This window comes from Chinchilla lanigera, unplaced genomic scaffold, assembly GCF_000276665.1.
Source record: "Chinchilla lanigera isolate Chin_1 unplaced genomic scaffold, ChiLan1.0 scaffold00019, whole genome shotgun sequence".
Classification (NCBI taxonomy): Eukaryota; Metazoa; Chordata; class Mammalia; order Rodentia; family Chinchillidae; genus Chinchilla; species Chinchilla lanigera.
In genome coordinates, this window is record NW_004955420.1 from 15,056,702 (window position 1) to 15,079,908 (window position 23,207).

Below are 23,207 nucleotides of genomic sequence, written 5' to 3' on the forward strand. Positions count from 1 at the left end.
CAAAGGTCTTGACCCAGGGCAGAACCTTGGTTTTATTAATTTGTGAAGAAAAGAGTAGCTTGAGGATGAGTGACTGTGAGAGTAGTGGGAAGAACATGAGTGCTATGAGCTGGGCGAGGCAGGAGGCCTGAAATCACCTCTGCCATAAGCACAGAGAAGGATATGCAGCAAGAGTAATCTGAATAACACTATTCAAGGTAGTATCTAATGTTTTGGGGTTGGGACTTCAGCTCTCATGAGTAATTTTTTATGCCCTGAGTAGTCATAGCCTCTTATTTCAAGGCTTGATCCTGTTCAACAGTGTAGAGCATGGCTCTCCCTCCTCCCTGGCTCACACATTTTTTGGGAGCTATGGGGTGGGGTAACACTGACTTGTCCCTTTGCTTCAGAGACTACACATCAGCACCTCAATTGGACTGCTTTTCATTACTTGAAGCTAGTTGAAGGGATACGGAAAGGTCCTAGCCAGCTCTGTACACATCAGTACATGGGAATAGGGCCAGGTTTAGCCAGCAAGGAGATAATTGCTCTTCTTCTAAGGAGGGTATCCAGGTGGTCCTCCACAAGGCATTATATTAGGCCTTTATGGAAAACATGTTTTTAATTCTCCCAGTAACTAGGAGCCAGAAGAAATATTACCTGTTCCCATGAAAGAGTATCCCTTATGTATCAATGAGCAGTTCCCAAATGCCACTGTCATAGAAGCAGCTGAAACATTGAGCTGGAAATACTCTGGTCTCCTGACCCTCCACCTGGAAGTTTGGGGTGATCATGGGAAGGTCTTCACGTAACTGTGAGATTTTCACAAGTATCCATGAGATTTGCATGCACATAATTAGTAGTTCCATCTTTAAGTTCACTGGTATAGCTATCCTGGCTTGGAGATAGGAATTGTATGATCACTGAGGATGGAATCACTTTCTCACAATGGCCAGAGACCTCTCTGTCTAGTTGTGGAAAGATTTGTTTCAAAAGTGTCTACTGCTGAATTTGGGTGGAAGAGTCCAAATCCAGTCCTTTTTACTTAGCAATAAAAAGGTTTCCCCCAAGACAAGCAATGACTGCTGTAAAGACAAATACAAGGCAGTCACACCGGGGAAGGGGCAGCCCTCAGTATACATGGATCACATTTTATACATCCCTGAAGTCCCTCTTCATATGTCCTTCAGCAAAGACCTTCATGTTCCATCTTTTCTCAGCCTTAGTCAATACCCAAATCATACAAATTAGACAAATGTAATGACTCCCTGCAGCCTGGATACTGTGGAAGTTTAAAATAGATAAATCTCTATTCCTGACTAAAGGAGCTAACACTAATGAAAGAAGTATATATTTTATCCAACTGATTCAAACACAAGTTTCAATGTAAATCGGTATAACTATTATGGAAAACAATATGGAAGTTTTTCAAAATACTAAAAATAAGACCGCCTTATGAATCACTAAGCCCACTCTTGGGTATAAATCCAAAGGAAATGAAATTAGGAATATCAGTGGGACATCCGCACTCCTGTGTTTACTACAGCACTGGTCAAAATAGGGAATATTTTGAAATACAAAAATAGGCAAAAATGGAAACAATGTAAGTTCCCGTTATCTGGTGATTGGTTAAAGTAAGTGGATATGTAGACACAATGGATTATGATTCAGCCACACACAAAAAAATGAAATCTTGTCATTTGCAACAAGCATGGAAAAAAAATAAGAAAGGAACTGAAAATAATATGTCAAGTGGAAATAAATATACTAAATATGTTAAGTGGTATAGAAAGACAAATAGTGCACCATGTGCTCTCATACATATATGGAAGCAGGAAAAGTTGATCTTCTTGGTATGCAATGGAATAGTGGACTTGAGCTGTGATAGCAACACACACAGTTGCTATAAGAACACAGAGGTACCACAGCCAACTTCTGGATGACTTGGGAAGGGCTGGGGGGATGGAGCATAGAAAAGGGTTAATTTAGAGGTATAAAAATATAGTTACAAAGATTAAGTTCAAGTATTCTGTAGCACAGAGGGCCTATAGTAAGTTTATTGTGTATTTCAAAATAGCTGCAAAGGAAGCCTCGGCAACTTTATTTTGTCGTTTTACTTTATTTTGATTTAGTTTTTGACATGCTAGGGATTGAACACAGGATCTTCCACAAGCTAGGCAAGTACTTTAACAATGAGCTAGACCTCCATCTCCAAAAGATTTTTGTTCCCAACTCAAAGAAATAATAAATATTTGAGGACATGGATATACTAGTTACTTTGATTTGATTATCACACATAGTATACGTATACCGACTTGCCACACTGCATCCCATTAATATGTACAATGATCATATATCAGTCAGAAAACCTCATAAGTTTTACACAGAAGGCAAAATGACCTAGATAAACATTGTCAACATCTTGTGTTCCCCTCCTTCCTCTATTATTGAGCACCTGTTTTGTGAAAGCCCCTCTGCTAGGCATTAGATATACAAAGCAAATGCCTTTATCTCCACACCTGGTGGAGGGTAGGGTTTAGTGGACGTGAGCTAGGACAGCAACATGTACAGGTGCTATAAGAACACAGAGGAAGCCACGGCCAACTTCTGAATGACTTCAGTGAAAAAGTGCCCCCTGGGAAGAATCTTGCTGGTGAATAGGCGTTTATTTGCAAGACCTGATAAGAAGAGGACATGGTGTGTCAAGGGGACACGATGTACAGAGGAACTGAGATGGAAAGGAGCAAAGCACATTCCATTTGAAGGACTTGAGCACCTTGGCAAAGCGGTGTGTGGTGGAGGGGGATGGGAGAACAGAGAGGCTGAAAAGATAGTGTGGGGAGGATCAAAAGGAAAGTCGTACACATTCTATAGGGGCTCAAGGGCTTTATCTGTGTGGTCAATCATGCTTGATTGCCTAGAAAGCCTCACATCTCCAAAACCCCTTAGTCCTGGACAAATCCAGACGACTGACCTCTCTAGCAGGGATGAGGGTGATCACCCTGCAGCAATGTGGACAGCCTCGGAGGTGGGTTGGCATGCAGTGGCTCCATAGGGATTGCACTGAGGATACAGGTTGAGCTAATGAGGCAGTAGTGTCAGGTTTGGAGCAAGGAAACCGCTTCAAGAAATATCTAGAAGACAATTAGTAGATGTTGGACTAAATAGCTGTGAGGAATTGGGAGGAGAAAATTAAAGAAAATTCCTGAATTTCTGAGTCATACGTCTGGATGAGTCATGGCAGGTCGGTGATTCAGAGTGAGAAGAGTGCTTAGGAGATAAGTTTGTTTTTGAGCTTGTGATTAACTCTGATTGTGGAGGTGTGGAGGGAGTTTCATGGGAGTAGTGCTTTTAAAGATTGCTAGGAGATATATACATATCTCCTCTGGAAGAGGGAGCAATCAAGTTGAGATGGGCATTTGACAAAAAAATGAAATAAAACCAAAAAACAAAAACAAAGAAAAAAACCAAAAACCAAAACCTTACAACTTTGCTAGAACAAAAGCATGACGGTGGGAAAGCACGGGACACCACTAGAAGCTATAGAGACCCATTCATTTCTGGTATGGCTTTGCTCTACTTGACATGATTAACGAAAGGAAAGGAGGGAAAGACGCTGTGTGGCTATGAGACAAGTTTCACCCAACTTCTGTGGCATAGAAGGTTGAGGGTTCTCATAGGAATATTGAGATGTTGTCCTCTTCCAGCTTCAAAAAGCCTCATGCATGTACCACATCTCCACCAGGCAAAAATTATCATCTTTCTCTGGGTGGCATTGTATGAAAATATTCCAAGGCTCTGTTCTTAAGAAGGAAATCCCTTCTTTTCTTTAGTTCAGTGCCAAATTTAAGTCGACATGAAATTACACCTAAATTTTTGTTTTTATCAGAATGCAAATTAACAAACAAAAGTTCTTTATGAGCAAAAACTTTGCCTCCTTTCTACCACTCTCTTGTGGAATAAATTTAATTATTTGTGAAGAAACACATGAAAACGAAGGTACCTAAAGACTGAGTCCTTTGTCTGTGGCCTTTGCACAGCATCTGAAATTATTTGGGGTGTGGCTATCTGCCTAGAAATGCTCGTAGAACAATTGCCCCTTCAGTAAGTCAGTGTCATGAGACAAGGAATCCAAAGTGCAATGATAATCATATGAGCGTGTCTGGTATTTTCTCCCTTTTTAATTGTGAAATTATTAATGTGTATTATTATATTTCATACACATTAGGCATACATTAATCTATACTCAACCTATATGAAAGTGCACAAGGTATATACAGCTTAATGAATAATAATAAAATGAACACTCCTTAATCATCCTATACGGTAAGAAATAGAATAATGCCAAGTCAGTCAGGGAAAACCAGTTGCAGTAGATGTTGGTGGGGCCATCGGTGATATTATTTTATGGTTTGGGTACTAGATGGGCTGACACTTCACTGACCTAGGAAAATGGAGGTCACTGAATAAAAATATGGATCATAAAATCCATTCACAGTGTGGCTTCATTTTGATAAAAGAAAAAAAACATAATATGCACTGATTTATAAAACTGTGGTGATCTCTGGTTTGTAGAAATGTAAAGATTTTGTGTTTTTATTTTTCGATTTATAAAATGTGCATGTATTCTTTTAAAATAAAAGTAAGAACTCCTGAGCTAATATTATTATCTGACCCAGCATTTAATGTTCTGAGTTGCCCTAAGTCAGGTAGGTAGGGCATTTGAAAAAAGTAGATATTCTCACTCCCTTCTGTCCTACTCTTCATTTAAGCAGTTTTCTATTCTTATCAAGTGATTCACTTCCCTTTCACCTATTTTAATTTCACTTCTTACCACTTTTCTCCACTGCTTGAAATTATCAAGAAGACAAGGGGGGTTCTTTTCTATCTGTCAAAACCAGAACCATAGACCTGAGCATGGTGGCACACACACCTGTAATCTCAGCACTTGGGAGGCTGAGGCAGGAGGATTGCTGTGAGTTTGAGGCCAGCCTGGGCTACAAAGTGAGTTCAAGGCCAGTCTGGACTACAGAGAGGGACTCTGTATCAAAAACTAAAACCAAACAAACACAGAACCACACACCATGGATTGATGATGTTGTCATCTTAAGAATGTCAACAAATCTCTCAGGCTGTGCTCACATTCACATACAGCTACAGAAATGCATCACATAGTCTTGGCACAATGGACAGTTCTGATGCTCGGTTGGTTAATGAGGCACAGTGATCAGGGAGTCATACAATGGCAGGTCCGTTGTCTCTCCTGGGGCCAAACTTGAGGCTCTCCACACGTGATACGTTTCTTCTCTCAGAGACTAGCTGACAGTTTTCAGGCAGGTGGTCTGCACGATGTGCGAGTTCCAATTTGCATAAGCAGTGCAATCAAAACCATCTTTTATGTGTCCTTATCAGAATGTTGAAGCTGGAGCGAGGGCCATGTGGACAGCTTTGAAATGCGGATAGGCTTTTTCATCAGCGTTTATGACCTTAGATGTGCATCTGTGAGAGGGCTGCAAGCTGTCACAGAGGTGGTATTCAGATGGCTCCTATTACTATAAAAAACATTTATCAAAATATACAGGGACCCAAGAGATCATATAATTCATCCCTTCTTGGTATGTCTGGCAAAGGCCAGACAGAGGAAAAGGATATTTAATAGGGCCAGAGTTCACATTAAAAACCAGGCTTCCCATTTCTAAGCCCATAATTTTCTTCCCTCTACACCAATGGTTGCAAACTAGTGGGCCATAGCTCTTACAAGTCCTAGACTTATTGCTATGGGCCCAAGTTCTCACATGGCTGACAAGCATTGACATGGTTTCTATCAGCAAAAGTAGATCTCAACCATTTGAAAGTGTGTGGTGTTTTAAAAAATGGCATATAAATGTACAAAAACATTTCAGCCTTGGAGCCATCAAACTGTGTACTCCCAATTAAATAATATATCAAGACCCATCTGGTCATTGTCAAATTCAGAAAACAGGATCCATTGGTGTTTCAGAGGTCCCCTTGACTATGATCTATCCCTCTGTTCTCCCTTAACCTGGAGATAAGCTCTCATATGATCTTTACAATTTTCTTACTTAATTTTTTCTAATTATGTTATAATTTGGATCTTAACATGTTCCCCAAAATTCCCATATGCAAAGCACACTGTATTCATGCTTTGCTTCTTCTGTTGCATTCTTGAGATATATCCATATTTTTAGATAAAACTGAGTTTTCTCACTTTCATTGTGGCAAGGTATACTATTCTAAGATTATAGTTATAAAATTTTTGTATATATGTTTGTGCCACCAGGCTTGACCCATGCCTGAGCTATATCTTCAGTCTCATTGTTTTATTTTGAGATGAGGTCTCATTAAGTGGCTATGTCAACAGCTCAGGCTGGGCTTGAACTTGGGATCCTCCAGCCTCAGCCTTCTGGAGTGCTGGGATAAATTATATTTTACAAGTCAGTTCCACTGTTGGTGGAGTTTTGAATTACATCCGCCTTTGACTTTTCCTTGTTTGTATGTCATGGTACACATGTGTAATGTTCCTGTAGCAAATATACCTGGTGTGAACTTGCTTGCTCTCACAGTCTGTATCTGTTCAGCCTCACTACACAATACCAAACTGCTATCAAACATGGTTCATTTGTATGTTTTGAGATGTGTCTTATTATGTTGCCCAGGCTTTCTTGTACTTGTAGACTGAAGTGATCCTCTTGCCTCAAACTCCCAAGTTCTAGGACTATAGGCACCATTATGCCTGGCCATGGAAGGTTTAATACTTCTTCTCTCATGTTAAGAAAGGACTCTTCATACCATAAAGAGTGGAACCATTGGTCTATAGCAGTGGTAGTGAAACTATGGCACACGCACCATAGCCGGCTGTTAGTTATTATTGAAAGCTCTAAAAGGTTCACCATCACTGGTCTATAGCATACTTTCCACTCACTTTCATAAACTTTATGTAGAAATCATTTCAGGTCATCTCAACAGGAGAACTTAGTGATAGCAATTTTCAAAATAATTTTGTATACAGAGTTCCTTTGATAGGTACAAACTTCGGGTGGAAGTCCAATGTATAAAACATATAGAACAGAGTTGTTTGTGCTGAATAAGTGTGTGTGTGTGTGTGTGTGTGTGTGTGTGTGTGTGTGCATTTGCATGTGTGCTTGTGGCAGGGAACTCAGGTCCCGCTGCAGACAGTAAGTGTCAAAAGAATTGTGTGAAAATGGTACAGGCTTCCCCAGGAAGTAGAGTCTGCTTTGTCGGATGTGTGGAAGCCAGGAAAACATCTGTTACAGATGTTGATGAAATACATGACCAGATCATCTCTGATTCTTTCCTCTCTTTGAATTTGTTTATTTATTTATTTATTTATTTATTTATTTATTTATTTGGTACCAGGAATTGAACTCAGTACCTTGCACTTGCCAGGCAGGTGCTGTGCCACTGAGCTCTATGTCCAGTCCTCTCTTAGAATTTATGATGTTTTCATTTTCTAAAACCCTATGTTAAATGAATAATTAATTATACCTGCAGATAAAGACAAATAATACTGGGGGATAAAGTCTGTTGTCAGGATAAATTCTCCAGTGATCAAAGAGAGGAAGAATGACCTTGGGAGGAGATCACTGCTTTTCCTAGGCTTTATTTCCATGTGTCCTTTTTGAGAATTCTCTCAGGATCTCTCGGACTTCTTTGAAAATTGAGTTCACTTGGATGCTTACTAAGCATTCAGCAGGTCCTCATGGTGTGTGAGTGTCACTTTTGGCCTCTCTGTCTACCCGCCTAGTAATATTCTAGTCTGCTTCCTTAGACTGGAATCCTTACATTGTAATCGGAGCCATTCATTCACTGAAGACATATTTGTGGGCCTATTATATTACAGAAACTGTTATATATGCCAGGGATTCTGCAATCAACAAGACAGACTGAAGCTCTTCTGGTTTTTGAAATTTGCATTCCAATAACATCATTCACACACACACACACACACACACACACACAAACCCAAAATATCAGGTGCACCTAAGGGCTCGTGAAGATTTAGTGTGATGGGCTGAGGGTGTCTGGGTTGCTGCTTTAGGCTGTGTGATGAAGGAAGCCAAGATCTGAGGGGCACAGAGGGGCCAGTGTCACTGAGCTTTCATCAATCAGCCTGAAGTCTATTTTCCCTCATAAGAACAGCTTATACTTGAAGAACACTTCCGCAGCTTTCATGCATTTTATTCTCATGATTGCTTTGTGAGGTAGGCATTATTATTCCTATTGCTTAGCTGGAGTAGGGACTTTCAGATGATAAAATTAACAAGTGGCACAACCAAGTCTGGATAGCGCTGCACTGGGTCTAGGGTCCATGGGCTGCATAGTGCATAGGCTGGCTGGCTGGGCTGGCCATGCCAGCGTGACCTATCTGTGCATTTGTCTTATGCATCTCAAATGTCAGGCTGTTTTTCTTTTCATACTTCTAACACTACATATGTGAGATTTTCCCCTTTTGGGCACCAACCAGTTCTCCGAACCTCAAATGAGTGTCTCACAATTCAGTCTAGTTCTACCTAGAGTAAATGTCAGACTCCACAGGCTTACAGCTCAGTCTCAGGAGTCTGTCCCCTCTTCAGATGCCAGTCACAAATATCAGAAGCCCAGGTGCCCACACTTCTGTCTGATTTGTGTACAAAGTTGCATAGTTCTCATACTCCACATCTTTTTGTGTCTGACAAACTGCTAGAACAGCTCACAAAATTTTGGGAATCACTTTACTTACTATTAATAGTTTATTATACAGAGAAAAATGAATATTCAGATGAAGAAGTAGATAGGGTCATTTGGGAGCATCTGTGCCCATAAATTTGTGGTGTGATACCCTCCTGGCACCTGGACGTGTTCATCAACCCCGAAGCTCTCTAATCCTAGAGGTTTTTGTGGAGGATCCATTGCATGGGCAAGATTGATTTTCAACTCAGTCTCTAACCATACTCCCCTCCCCAGAAGTCAGGGGATGGGGCTGAAAGTTCCATCTGTCTTGGCGCTAGTCCCCAACCTCTAGCTATCTGGGAGGCATCAAGAGCTGGAGTTTTGTGCAGTCTATGTGTGTTAGCAGGCTTTCGTGGATGTAACGAGAAAACCAGCTAACGTAGAAACACTTTCATCCATGCTCTTGGTGCATGGTCTGACTTCATTGCTTTTCAGCCTCTGCTGAGGCAGAAACACAAGGGTAGGAGGGTGTGGCAGAGGAAATCTGCTCACCTCATGGGAGCCAGGAAGGAGGGGAAGAAAGCAAGAGGAAATACACCTTCAGAGGCACTTTTCCAGTGACCTATTTCCTCCACTCGATCCCCAGCACTTAGAGTTTCCTTCAGCTCCCTATAACACCCTCAGCTGGAGACCAAGTTGCCAACACAGGAGCTTTTGTGGAACATTTAAGATCCAAACCATAACACATAGCATAAACACAGGTATGGCACAGAGGAGCTCAGTATGAATAACAAAACACACTGCTACTGTTTGTTTGTTTTTTTTTTTTTTTGGCTTTTGGCTTTTCTCCGGTACCGGGAACCGAACTCACGACCTTGCGCTTGCCAGGCAGGCGCTTTGCCGCTGAGCTAAATCCCCAGCCCCTCACACTGCTACTGTTGAGGAAATTTGAAGCACTTACTTTGTGTCAGGAACTGAGAACAAAGGCCCAGTGTATTTCTTATTATAATAAAAAACCTCCAGCAAGAGAAGTGTCCATTTCAGCATCATACGAGCACCTAGAAAATGTATCTCACCCAGGATTGCCAGACCCACACATTCAAATGTTGCTTGCAGGAACCACTGTCTGGCTGTTGGGTGGAGTGTCTCCTGCTTATTTCTTCACCCCGCAGTTTGAAGCTTGTGACAACCTGTTTTAGGGGCGCCCTGGAACTTGTTCGGGCGGCACGTCCATTAGCTCAAATGTGAGCAATCAGCAGGTGTTCAAACACTGTCCCCTGTGACACCTGCCGATGCAAATATTGGAGTGCTGAGGAGGAGGGAGGATCTTCACGAGAGCAGGCTTGTTGGGTAGAAAGAGTTTTAATTAAGAAGGACTTGGCTCTGTGTCCTACCAGCTGGGTGACTCCGTGTATGCTCCTTCAATTCTTTGAACTTTATCTTCTTTATCCTGACCCATGGCTGCCAATACCTTCTTTACAGAATTGTGAGAATTAAAGTAGCATGTGGGAAAATAGATATTTAGAAGGATGGGAATATAGAAAGAAGTGATTCTTCACAGGAACTGTGCCTTTGCGTGACCTTCAACCAGAGTTTGGGTGGACAGTTATCCACAAGGCTGGGGTCACCACCTTGTCTGTGCCAGTGGGTAGATACATTGCTTTCCTGCAAGTCTGCTGGTATGACAAGGAAGACTTTTCATAGCCTAGCCTGGTAGCATCCTTGTTAGACAAGGACACTAAAGCCCCCAGCGTACGTGTTCTGCCTATTTTCACAGCTCTACTCTTGCCCTGCTGGAATGCCATAGGCAGCAACCTATGCCCTGATTTTTCCTGGAAATGCCAGTTTGGGGGGGTCCACCTGTGGTAGCTTGGGAAAGATGTAGATGTATTCTTTAATGGTTCAGCAAACCTTCTTTGGCTCACCACTGGCTGGGAGAATATAGACATCCTAGAACCCAAGGTCCCACCTAACAGTTGTATTTATCTAACCATGTGTGTGACTTGGTTAACTGTGACACTAGTACACTGCTCTCCTGTTTAAATGCACCACCCCTTCCTCCTGTGCACGTTCCTGCCATCTGCCCCAAGACCCTCCCCAGAGCCTGTGTCACACTACATGGACTCACGGCCTCTGAAGCTATGTATGCTAAATTGACATTTTGCCATTAAATATACTTTATGTTTCCAGACTTAGCACCTTTGCAAAGGCTGGTCCTTCTATTTGGAGTCCCTCTTTTCCTACCTTCCTTTCCCAGCTAATGAAATCATACCAATTCTAAGTCAATTTCAACTCGCAATTCTCCTAGAAGGCTTTTCTAATTATCATCTCAGTAGGGTCTCTTCATCATATGAAACTAATTTTTTCCTTTGTGCTCTTCATATGGCACTTAATATTTTCTGTCCTGAATTGTAGTTATTTTTAAATTTATCTTCTCTCCTGTTAGCCCTCTACGGGTGATAAGTTTATCTTTAGCAGGCATACCTTTCTCACGGCCTTAGATATAGTAGTCAATTTTAATTGAACTGAAGTGGAGACACTCTGAAGACTTTATGCTGGGGATTGCAGTGCTGAGGCGTGTTTGTGAACATCTCTTTGGTTCTGAGCCTGACACCTGGGATAGGTGTTGTTCTACTGTTTCAACAGTCAAGCATAACAGACTGGGAGTCAGTGACCAGAGAGGTGACATTCCCTAGCTGGGAATGAGAGAGAAGTGACATTCCAAATTGATAAATGGAACTGGGTTGTGTGACATTGCAACTCTTTGCCATGAGGCACAGGATGGTGGCCAGGACACGTGGCTCCTCAGGGTCCTCTCAAGGCTTTCTCAGGCCGCTGCTCAGTGGATGGGAATATTGTTAATGCAAAATGTTACTTGGCTGTCAAATAGTCAAGTAATTCTTGAAGAATATTTTTCAAGTAATTATTATTCTTCAAGTAATTCTTGACGATTATTCCTCTTGTTTTTTTTTGTTGTTGTTGTTTTGGTAAAGTAATATAAACAACTGGGAAATCAGCTGCTTGCACAGCGGCAATTGTGAACTTACATTTTAGAAAGAACAGAAGCCTGGGGAGAGGGTACCAGCAGTGTGCTCCTTCCAGCCTCAGGCTCTTGGTTTAGCTCTCTGAAGACAGGGAATTTGGGAAGCTCACCCTACTTTTAATATGCTCCAACTTTTGGAGACAGGTTCCAGAGAGGAAGAAAAAAAAAACATAAGCATTCATTCAAGAACATCTGGCTTTAGAGATGGACTTAAATGTAATGCAATGATGAGACTGGTCGATATGCTTTAATGACCAAAGGCACAGAGTAGTACCTGCGGGCTGTTTATGAAACAAACTTGGGTACATGTACTTTTCCTGGAGAAAATAAGTCAGGAGACTTATTTAGCCATTAGTGCCCAAGAAGAGAATACAGTAAAATTTAGTGGGCTAGGAATAAACAGAGCAAGGGTTTATTAATTTCTATCCTCTTTCTCCCTATATCCTTTCCTTCCTTCCCTTCTTTTCCTTGCTTCCTTCCTTTCCTTTTTCTTTTCTTTTTTAGCAGTCAGTCATTTATTAATGTAGCAAATATTTATCATGTGCTCAGTGCCTGCAGATAATATATGTGGTGCTGGGAAAAACGTATTAGGGGGAACAAACTTGACTGTATCCTAATTTGACACCATTTAAGTTTATTTGTGTGTGTTGGAGGGCTCGGGCAGAAAGGAGAAAACAGAAAAACAACCAAAGAACACTAACTGCAAATTGTGACAATGTCACACAGTATTATAAAGGGTGCACCAGATCAAGGGCTTAGTTACACAGGGCGTTTGGCTAAGTCCTCTCTAAGAAGCACACACCTAAAGCTATTTGAAGAGGAGAAATTGTCAACCATAGAAAGTGGTGAGGCAGGAGAGAGCTTGGTGTACTCAAGGAAATGGAAATAATCCTCAAGGCTTTGGCAGAATGAGATAGAGGAAGACTGGCCCAAGAGAAGGTCAGAAAGGACAGGAAGGGGAGACCAGGTGGGTAGTTTTCTTGTGTCCTGCACCTTAGTTTCTTGATCTGCAAAATGAGTTCTTGACTACTCACTACTCACTACTCACCTTAGTGGTTGTATTAGCTACTTTTTAGCACTATTACAAAATACCTGGGGCAAGATGTATAGGAGGAAAAAGAGGTCTATCTAGCTCATAGTTTTAGAGGCTGAGAGTGCACATAGCATGGCACAGGCCCTGGGGAGGGTCTTGGGGCAAATGGCAGGAACGTGCACAGGAGGAAGGGATGGTGTATTTATACAGGAAGCCAGAGATAAACTTTGGGACCAGGCTGAGGCTTTCAGAGCACCTCACCCTGTCCAGGATTCAGTGCAGGAGACCAGTACTCTATTCTTAGGTCAAGGCCCCTAGTGACTCCAGGACCTCCCAGTATCCCTGACCTCCAAAAGGCCCCCTCCCAGTACTGGCACCCTGGGGGCCAAGTTCTCAACCTACGAGCCATAGGTGTCAAAGAACATTCAAACCACAGTTGTGTTCATGTTATGTGTGAATCCCTTTCACCACAGATTCAAAAATTAAAATTTTCTAGCTCTCTGGTACTGAGGATGCCAAATATACTTCTGGACACTGTCAAATGCTCCCTGTCAAAGTCACCCGGGCTGGGATCTACTCACTTGTGGAGTGCGGCTGTAGCTCCCATGAGCAGGCCCAGGCAGCGAGATGGGACGGAGAACCTGACATGTGGCCTTAGTTGGGACAATAAGGAAAGGGTGACAAGACCCACAAGAAAGAGAAGTGCTTTTTCAGAATGGGGCATCTCTTATTGGACCTTCCTGATTCATTCTCTTCTCCCCCCTAAGACTTCAAGCACTCACAATTAGACTGACCATAATCTTTGGTGCAAGACACACTGGTGTTACTGGTCCGTGTTGTGTTGCATTCACTATTTTATTTAACTGGTTCTTTATACTAGTGTGATGAATCCACCAGAACAAGCAAAATGTAGGGCCTTGGCTGTAACCTGGATTTAATAGTATTGCCTGTCATTCCCCTTTCTTTCCCTCATAGAGGCAGCATTGTCCTGGGATTATAGGCATGTGCCACCATGTCTGGCCTGGATTTGACTTTACAGAAAAGATTATCATGCTGTGGTAATCCTTTGCACTGATTATTTTCAGTTCCTGTTCTATTACCAAGATTCACCCATACTGCTGCGTGGTGCTGGAGCTCATGTGTTTGACGTGTGGGTTAAAATCTCACTGTGTGGACAGACTGGGGTACAACTGGATAGAATTTGGTTTATATCCCGGATGACTTTATACTGTCTTTTTGTGTTCTTCAGGTGATCCTTGCAGTGCAAGATTGAAGACAATATTGTCACAATTTATGTTTTATTTTAAGGAGAAAGTAGAAGTCATATTTTTTTTTGGAAAATAACTGGAAAGGAACAATTTAAAGTTCTGAGAAATATTTACCAGGTTGGCAAGAGGCTTTTCTGCAAGTCTTTCTCATTGAATCTCTAGGTTTCTGAATTAGGGAATTCAGGCTGAGTATCTCACTCAACCTCTAAGTCCAATCTACTTAGAAGTGTAAGAATCTCTCTTTTGTGCTAAACAGTGGCAAACAAGAAACTACTGTGGCAGAAATTTTAATAGGTGTTTGAATGGAGGTAAGCCGTGAGGTAAATTGCATTCATTTAGCACAATTTGTTGTAATGCATGGAAATTACAGTGAAGTATTCTTTTCATACTCAACATTGGAAATAGGTAAATTATCTTCAGGGAGGTAAACTTTTAAAAGTGAAAACTATTTAAAACTTTCAAAGATTTAATGAAACATAGAGAAATGCAAAATTGTCTTCAGGAGACTAAATGCCTCTGGGGCCCGTAAGATTTGACTGTGATTTGATTGAATGCATTAATTTGTGTAAGGAAGGCACATAGTGGTCAGGATGGGAGATGGCAGAGAAGATTCCAGAGCCAGCTTCAAGTCCTGTGTTCACATCTGGCTCCACGGGCAGGACAGTCCCGCTGGTGACACAGTGGTGCTGGAGAGAGGACGTGTTCTTCATATCAACACTCATACAGGGTGGGTCAAAAAATACCGTGCATGTTTACATTTTTAAAATGTAATACAGTTAAAGATGTATTGCCATCAATCTTCCTTAAAATATTCCCTGTCATTTGTAAAACATGACAGTGGGTCCTCATCCACCTTATTCACCAGATTTGGCACTGTGTGACTTCTGGCTCTTCCTCAAAGTCAAAATGACCGCGCTGGGTAAATGTTTTCAATCAATTGAGGACACTAAGGCTATCATGACAGCACAAGTAAAGATAGTCTTGAAAGAAGACAGCACCAACTGTGTCAGAAACAGCAAGAATGATGGGATGAATGTGTTGGAAACAAGGGGGATTCTTGGCAATGTGTCTTTCATTGCCATAAGTTTTTTTCTTTTAAATGTAAGCATCCACTGTGGTGTTTTATTGCACCGCATATTTATCTGGTTGGTGTGACAGTTACCCTCATTTCCCTCTGCCATTGTACCCTTGCCTCTGAGAGTTGCTTTGCTGGGGTCTGCTTTGTGAGATGTGTTCTGCTGGCACTTCCTGGCACGAGGGAGCTGAGAGCCACTCTCAAGATGTGGAAGCTGCCGTGCATGATATCACCCTAGGCAAGCTTTGGATACAGCCCCTGTTCTGTCCCAGTTCTTACCTTTACCTGCATTTCCAGGTTCTTGTATCTTCACACTTCTGTAGTCACCAAGTGCACACCTGGTGTCAGGCCCTCAGGTAAAGTACTGAAGGTCCATTCAGAAAGAGTCCGCCTCATGACCTCTCTCAAGCAGGGCCTTGTGAAGAGCATGGAAATCTCCCCTGCCCTGAATATTTATGGAGAAGGTCATGTGTGTGTGTGTGTGTGTGTGTGTGTGTGTGTGTGTGTGTGTGCGCGCGCGCACATTTTTCTCAAGAGAAGGTCTTTAGATTTTGGTCCTCTGTTGACCTTTTGGGGACCTGGGATGCTTAAGCAGTTGCTGTAGGGGACGCTGTTTGGTTTCTGAGCACAGTGGCCCTGCAGGGAGAAGGCCTGGACACCCGGAAGCCAAAGTTGACATACTTAAGGATACAAGGAACCTGGGTGCCCAGGGACAGAGGGAAGAGAAGAATGTGTGCGCAGCAGAAGAATAAAGGGACGCTTCGCTATTCTGTAATGCACATAGCCTTCCACAAGTTTAATTATTTGTGTAATATTCTTTTAATATTTTTCTCATGTTCTTGTTTTGGCTCATTGATCCCTATGTGTGGGATGTAAGAGTTGGTTGGGTCCAGGGTAGCAGGGATAGTTCTCTCAAGCATTCAGGGACAAGGAGGACACTCGAGAAATATAGGCGGCAAATTGCTACCAGTTGATAATAATGGCACTAAGTTAAGTTTTGCAATTTGAAGCTCAATATCTGTTAATAGTTCTTGTAATGCAATTCACTTTGAGTCAGCACAATTTAACTCACTTCAATAAGCAATAATTGAACATTCCCTGCTCATATTTTTCATGCTTTCTGCAGAAAATTCTGCAATGTTCTGGGTCAGGAGCCACTGAATGGACTCGTAGTGTCCACCAGCCAGAGAGCTGGGGAGCTTTTAGGGTAGTGACACTGTGTTCTAACAAGGAGTGGTTCCTTTGCCTTGGCTGGGGTACTCTGCTCTTTTGTAACTCCAGTGTTATTATTAATAGCACTGCGTTCAGACGAGAATTTGTAAGGTTACCTTTCTATGTAACCCATTCATTCCTCTCTGCTTAATTTTATCTCTTTGTGTCTCTCTTCTCTCTTAAACTAATGGGCTCCTTAAAGCTAGAGACATTGTCTCATTTATCTCCAGTCTAGCACATGGCTACCTTTGGCAGGCAACTAATACACATGTAGTAAATTAAACCGAAATTAGAAATAGGGTAAAGAAGAGCTGTAGACTAGAAATGGCCAGTCCCCATTACCTTTTGTGTGATGTAGGGGTCCCTACTGGAGGCTCTGTTTTGAGTTACTTATGAACTTTGTACTTTGGGAAACTTAGTAAATCTTTCTCAACTAATTGGGAGAATACGTGTAAAGTGCTTGGTAAAGGACTTGTAAATGCCCCATAAATGTTAGCTGCTAGCATTGCTATCAGTAATAATTAGTTACTAACACTAGCTATTATTATATGTAATAACTTTGAACTTCAGTTCTCCTAACTGGAGAATGAAGGCAATAATTTTTGCCTCCCTTATCTTAATAATGAACATGAAGATAATTTGGATATAGCAGTTTCTCATTGCGCAGGCCATAAGGAATGCATGCTAACAGAGAGACATGTGCAACAGAAAAGCGTGACTTGGACTGGCTACATGGGACTCAACTGAATGGAAATATAAAGAAACTGTTAAATGTAAAATTTTATTTTTTTGGTGTTTTTTTCCGGTACTGGGAATCAAACTCATGACCTTGCACTTGCCAGGCAGATGTTATGCTGCTGAGCTAAATCCCCAGCCCCCAAAATGTATAATTTTAAAAGAATGAGAAAATGATGAGATGGGGGGTGGATCTGTGCTTGAGTGTAGACACAGAAAAACCCGTGGCCAGATGGTGGCTGGACGCAGGACAGGTGGGGACACTAGGATCTGGACCTGTCCAGTGTGGGATTCATAGAGCCCTTCTAGCCTTGCTCTCTGGAAAGTGATCACATGAACTTGGGGCCGAGGGACATTCACGCCAGGGTACACATTCAGCTTTGCAAAGTAAATTCAGAGCTTGCATTTCTGAGTTAATGTGAACATTTTATTTTTATTTTTTTTGGTTTTTCTCCGGTACCGGGAGCCGAACTCACGACCTTGCGCTTGCCAGGCAGGTGCTTTGCCAGTGAGCTAAATCCCCAGCCCCAATGTGAACATTTTATACATGTGACACCAGATGCGACAGTGTCTCAGGATGCCTTTTGGCTCCTGTGGTGCTTTAAAGAACAGGAAGTAATCTAATAATCATACATGAAGGCAGCCTTCGGTCACAGGTCACAGAAGCTTTCTGGAAAGGGAGTGTTTATCAGGCGAGACAGAGAAGTGGAAGGGTGTAAAGTTTGTCGTGCAGCTCCCTTGTTATCCTCAAAGGCGGTCCTAGCAAGAGGACAACCATCCACACTAGGAATCCTTGGCTGTAATGCCAACACTTGAACATGTCCATTCATTTACAGCTCATAGCAGCCCAGCAAGGTGGGGACATCACTACTCCCATTTTATGGATGACAAACTGAGGAACAAAGAAGGTCTTACTGAAAGTCACACACCCATTGACAGAACTAGTATGTGTCTTTTAAGTATGACAGTCTATGGCTTCTCAATTTTAGCTATTGTAATTAGCATAAAGTAGGAGTCATGATCAAAATATGCAGTGAATATTTACATTTAAAAATTTATTACTGTGAAAGATACGTTGCCATCATTTCCCCTCAGAATACTCCTCTTCACTTCATACATCCTTCTCCCATTGTTCTCGCCAGTTTGTGAAGCAGTTCTGGAAGTCCTCTTTCATGAGTGTCTTTACAAGGTATAATCAAAATCCACCGAATGCTGTGGCCTAGTGCTGTCCAATGGAAAGGCAGGCTTCTGAAAACATGAGCGTATTCTCATCTACCTTACTCATGACAGCAGGCACTGTGTGACTTCTGACTCCCCAAACCAAAGTGATCATGAAAGGTAAACATTTTGCATTGTTTCAGGACATCGAGGCAACTACGACAGCACAACCAAGGACATTCACGAAAGAGGAGATCTAGAATTGTTTCAGAAAGTGACAAGAACAATGTCACTTGTTCTTGAATAAGGGTGTTGGAAACAAGGGGGGAATATTTGGAGAGGGATTCATAGCAATGTGTTCTTTTACTGTACAAGAACAATGTCACTTGTTCTTGAATAAGGGTGTTGGAAACAAGGGGGGAATATTTGGAGAGGGATTCATAGCAATGTGTTCTTTTACTGTAATTTTAAAAAGGTAAACATCTACCATAGTTTCCAACCTCACCTAGTGTATGTGACTCTCTGGGAGGCAGTGGTACGACTGAAACCATAATCTTTAGGGGTCATTTTCTGTTCTGTCCCAGACTTTTCTTGGAAGGAAGAAGTTTGCCTGGATTATATGTATGTTAGAAGTGAGACTCCTATTTTGTTCAAACTTATATTCTCCATGATAAAATTTCTTCTCATAACATGCAGCAGGTGCTCAGCAATGGAAGGTGAAGTAAACCAAATAGTCTCTTTGTATAAAATTCATTTTGTTACTGAACAAGGGAGGATTGTGGAAACACATAGCTCTGCCTAAACACCCAAAGGCAGGTTGGTTGTTATTCTTCTTGTGATCAAATTCTTTCACCAAATCCTGTCTCCAACTTGAGGCCCGGTTGTCCTACCCTTGTCACTGGTCCTAGCCAAGGCAATCATTCTGTCACTGTCATCAGCTAGCTTTCCTGTCCAAAGGCTTGTGTCCATGTGCATTATGGCTCTGTATCAAATTCCAGGATTGGTGGCTGATGGACTTGGATTTGGATCTTAGCAGCAGAACTTCTCGCTGTGTGGCCTTGGACAAGTGATTCCATTCCATTCAGTCGTTCTGAGCTCAGTCCCATGGTTTGTGAAATGGGGGTACTATTCTTTCACTTCGGGGATGTTAAGGACAGGGATGGTTGGGAGACTTCCAGAAGCCCTTATATCTGAACACCCAGTGCAGTGCTTGGCCCAGGATGGCTGACTGTTCAAGTTGTAGAACTGACTTTTCTGGCTAGACTTCCTTAGAGGTCTGGGATCACATCTGAAACTTCTGTCTGGGATCCTGCAACTGTTTCCACCTCTCATCATGATCTCTTCTCACTCTCACCAACTCTTTTCCTCCCCTCCCCACTTCATTGCTAAAAATCAGCGTCTGTTCGTTTGTTAGACTTAACCAATATCTGGATCATTGTGATTCTGTTTCAGGAAATATTTGGCTATCGGACTCAAGGCTGCAGGAAAGCTCTCTGTCTCGCTGGATCCATCTTCTCCTTTGGAATCCTCCCCTTGGTGTTGTACTGGAGACCGGCTTGGCACGTCTGGGCAAACTGTGTCCCATGTTCTTTGCAAGAAGCGGACATTGTTTTGCTGAGGACAACAGTAAGTGTGCACCTGGTTTTACAGGTGATGGTCCTTTTCCTGGACATTGTCTTGAGGGGTGGCCTGGAGAGACAAGTACAAAACAGGTGGTGGTTCCAGTCTCAGGGTCTGTCACGGCCTTGCATTCTGCCAAGAACTTATGATTTATGTGCTGGTGTTTGTTTAAGAAGACCCATTTCATGGGATATACCTTTTAACATTATGACTTTTTTGAATGTTAGAGAATAACCATGACAATAACTAAAAATAGTAAGTAGTGTGAAGTAGTTAGGTCGGGCTACAAGATACAGAATTCACACTGACCCTCACCTCCAAGGCTGTTGTAACCATGTGTATTTGCTCCACTGGAGTGATTCCAGAGGAAGGGGTGGGGGCATGGGGTGGAGGTGGGAGGGTCCCCCTGAAGATGATGCTGTCTCCCCTGCTGATGTGAGAAGGCCATGGTCATTGATGGGATATGTTGCATTCTGCAGATATACTAGCATAAAATATGTGGCCATCTTGTCCCCAAGGTCATTGCCTGTCTGCTAAATTGAAGAACTAATTGGGTGATTTTCTCCTTAGGTGTTCTCAAACCACTTAGACAATGTGTGACATTCCTGCAGGGGGGTCAGCTGCACAAGGGAAGTGACTTTCCAACTTAATTGCTGCACCCTGAGTTCCAGGGGTTCCATTAATAAGAGATGGCTCTCAGGCTTATTAGAACCACTAAGTCAGATGAAAGGGAATGTTCCATGAGACTGCCTTTTCATTTTCTCCAGGAAGAACCATGGTTCAAATAAGTCATCAAATGACCTTGGCACCACATGACCATGAGTGACAATCAAATTCTTGATAAATCAACCTCTGTTAAGAATATAGGGTTTTTTTGGGTATGTATAGCAATCCTTATAGATAAACATTTATTTAATGCATTAAGGGAGAAGGATAGCAGCAAGATTATGGCTGGTCAAGAAAAAATGTCTATACTGCAATCTGAACTGCAACAAAAGGTCAGACTAGCATTAAACCAAATTTGAAATTGGATGAAATTTGCCTGTGTTGACTTGCTGCTATAGGGACAGCTCCACCCCTCATTTTTGGATCCTGGTCCTTTCAAGAACTACCTGTTATATGTTTTAGGAGATACAGCTGACATGTAAGCCTGATCCAGGTGACAGGTGAGGGGAAGTCTCATAATTTTAACTATAATTCAAGTAAAGATTCTTGAAGAATGATCTCCAAGACTTTAAGAAAGCAAGAGATTATTGCTGAGTAAGAACACCTCATATTGGTGATGTTGAGCTGAGCTGGTGCTCCATTGAGGTCTAACTCATGTGTACTGACAAAGCTTTCAGAATGTGAATGACAGAAAAATGCCCAGGATTTACCGTGTAAGCCTGCATCATTCAATGGGTGAGGAGATGGGGCCTGGGAAGGTGACACAATTTACCTAAACTCATATGTCAGTGAGGGAATGAGCCAGGACTGCGTTCTAGGTGTCCTAGTTTCCAGTCCAAAACTCATAGGTCTGTATGGCATAAACCAGGCAAAATAAAAGCTACGACAATTAGACAACCATTTTTCTTACAGTAGGGAAGTGACAGTAACTTAGTGTCACTGACATTTACCATTGTGCGGAGGACCCTGTCAAATCACTCGACTTTTTAAAAAGGAAAAAGCAAAAGAACATGCCAGTACGAAGTGGTAACCTCACCAGCTTCTCAGGTTTCATTGTGATGTCTAACATGGAAAGGGCATGGGGTTGAGATCTGAGCCCAAATCTCAGCCCTAAACTGCCTTGCAACTCTCTGAGCTCAATTTTCTTTACCCGGCAAGAGGAGATAATGGTATCACTTTTCATGGAGGTTTGAAGGATTAAATGAGAAAATACTGAATGCACTGGGCCCAAGGTCTGGCCTACAGCGAGGGTGCAACAAATGCTATTTGACATAAGGCTCCATGTCTCAAGTGCACCACACACTGTTCCCGATCTCTTTCTGTAAAGGGAACTTATTTTTCCCTCTGAGGAAACTTCGGAGTCTCTGAGGATGTCTCTGTGTCTCCTTCCTGCAGAAACACTGTCTTTACCTGGAAATAGCATCTTCCACTGTAGTCTGATTCTTAGTCCTCTCCCAAGCTGTTAATAATCTAGCACATGCTGAAATGTACCAGGAAGCTTCTATTTTAATTAAATAACTTGTTTGTAATGTGAATAAACCAAAATGTCTGCCTAGCAAATCTGAACTTTCTATATTTATGTCTTGCTGAACAGAGTTTATCTCTCTATAAAAAGAATTAATCAAATCAGTCTTTGAAATCTTTCAGAGTAGGTTTCCAAATAATCACTGGAGCATTTCAGAAGTTAAGTTACACAGAAGAGCTTCTTTTGACCTGGGTAGATAAGTGGAAGTGGGAACTAGACTTTTTAAAAATTTCCTAAGCCTTGTAGCTTCTGAGTCTGGAAATGCCATATTCGGATGAGGTGGGTTACCTTGTTTATCTTTTACCAGCCTCTTTCTATAATCACTTCAACCCTTGGGACTTAAACACAGCGTAAAGATCACTTCAAGTTCAGGCCAGTCCTGTGACTTCTCTTACGGAGGAATTTAGTACACAAAATTTACACTTCTGAGTTTGCCTTAAAAAATACTCCAAAGAGATACTGGAAAAAATGGGTGTATTGCAATCTAAAAACGGTGAATTCTAGTTAAGATGAAGTACTTAGAAGTTTATCAATAATGTCATAATAATTTACATCTCTCAGTTTCCTGCACTACCCTTATAGACTCATAACTTTGGTAAAACACCATTATTTTTGTGTACATTATTTTTTCTTCCTTGTCTTCTCTACTCTTGGCCAGAGTCATTGATGTTCTTGACACTTTGACCTCATACTCCCAATGTTGCTTAGTTGAAAATGGTCAACATTGGCTAGAATGTTGGATTTAGTTATATGACACATAGAGAAAGTTCTAGCATTGGAGAAATCACACACTAATTATTGTCTCAGTACCACTGGGGCATATTGGCTAAAAAGGGGGACAGAGAAGCAGCGAAAAATCAAAGGCAATGTCCACATTTATGACAACAAAAAAGAAAATCCAGAATAATTCAGCATATAGTTTTTGAGAAATTGGTTTTTCTGGGTTTGTTCATTTGTTTAGTGAACATAGGGAGAGCAGTATATTATCTGGTCCAATACTTCGAGAATCATCGAGCAGTGAAAAGTTAGCCAGTACCTGTAGAGTGCCTGCACCCCAGGCACAGCTTTCATCCCGATGCTTCACATCTATCACCTTATTTAGCTCTCACAGATGTAGGCACTACTTTAGTCTTAAAAGAAAAGGGAATAGAGGCAGAGGAGTTTAGCAGCTTGTCTGTTATGGAATGACCTGTGAGCCCCAC

General features: G+C 41.9%; 1 protein-coding gene across 1 annotated transcript in view; it reads left to right on the forward strand.

Moving 5' to 3' along the window:
- Atp13a4 (ATPase type 13A4) overlaps positions 1 to 23,207 on the forward strand; it is a 146,821-nt gene that overhangs the window by 24,332 nt on the left and 99,282 nt on the right. The window contains exon 2 of the mRNA XM_005383209.2: positions 19,647 to 19,820. Within this exon, the coding sequence (XP_005383266.1) occupies positions 19,647 to 19,820 (174 nt within the window). The remainder of the gene's footprint in view (positions 1 to 19,646; positions 19,821 to 23,207) is intronic.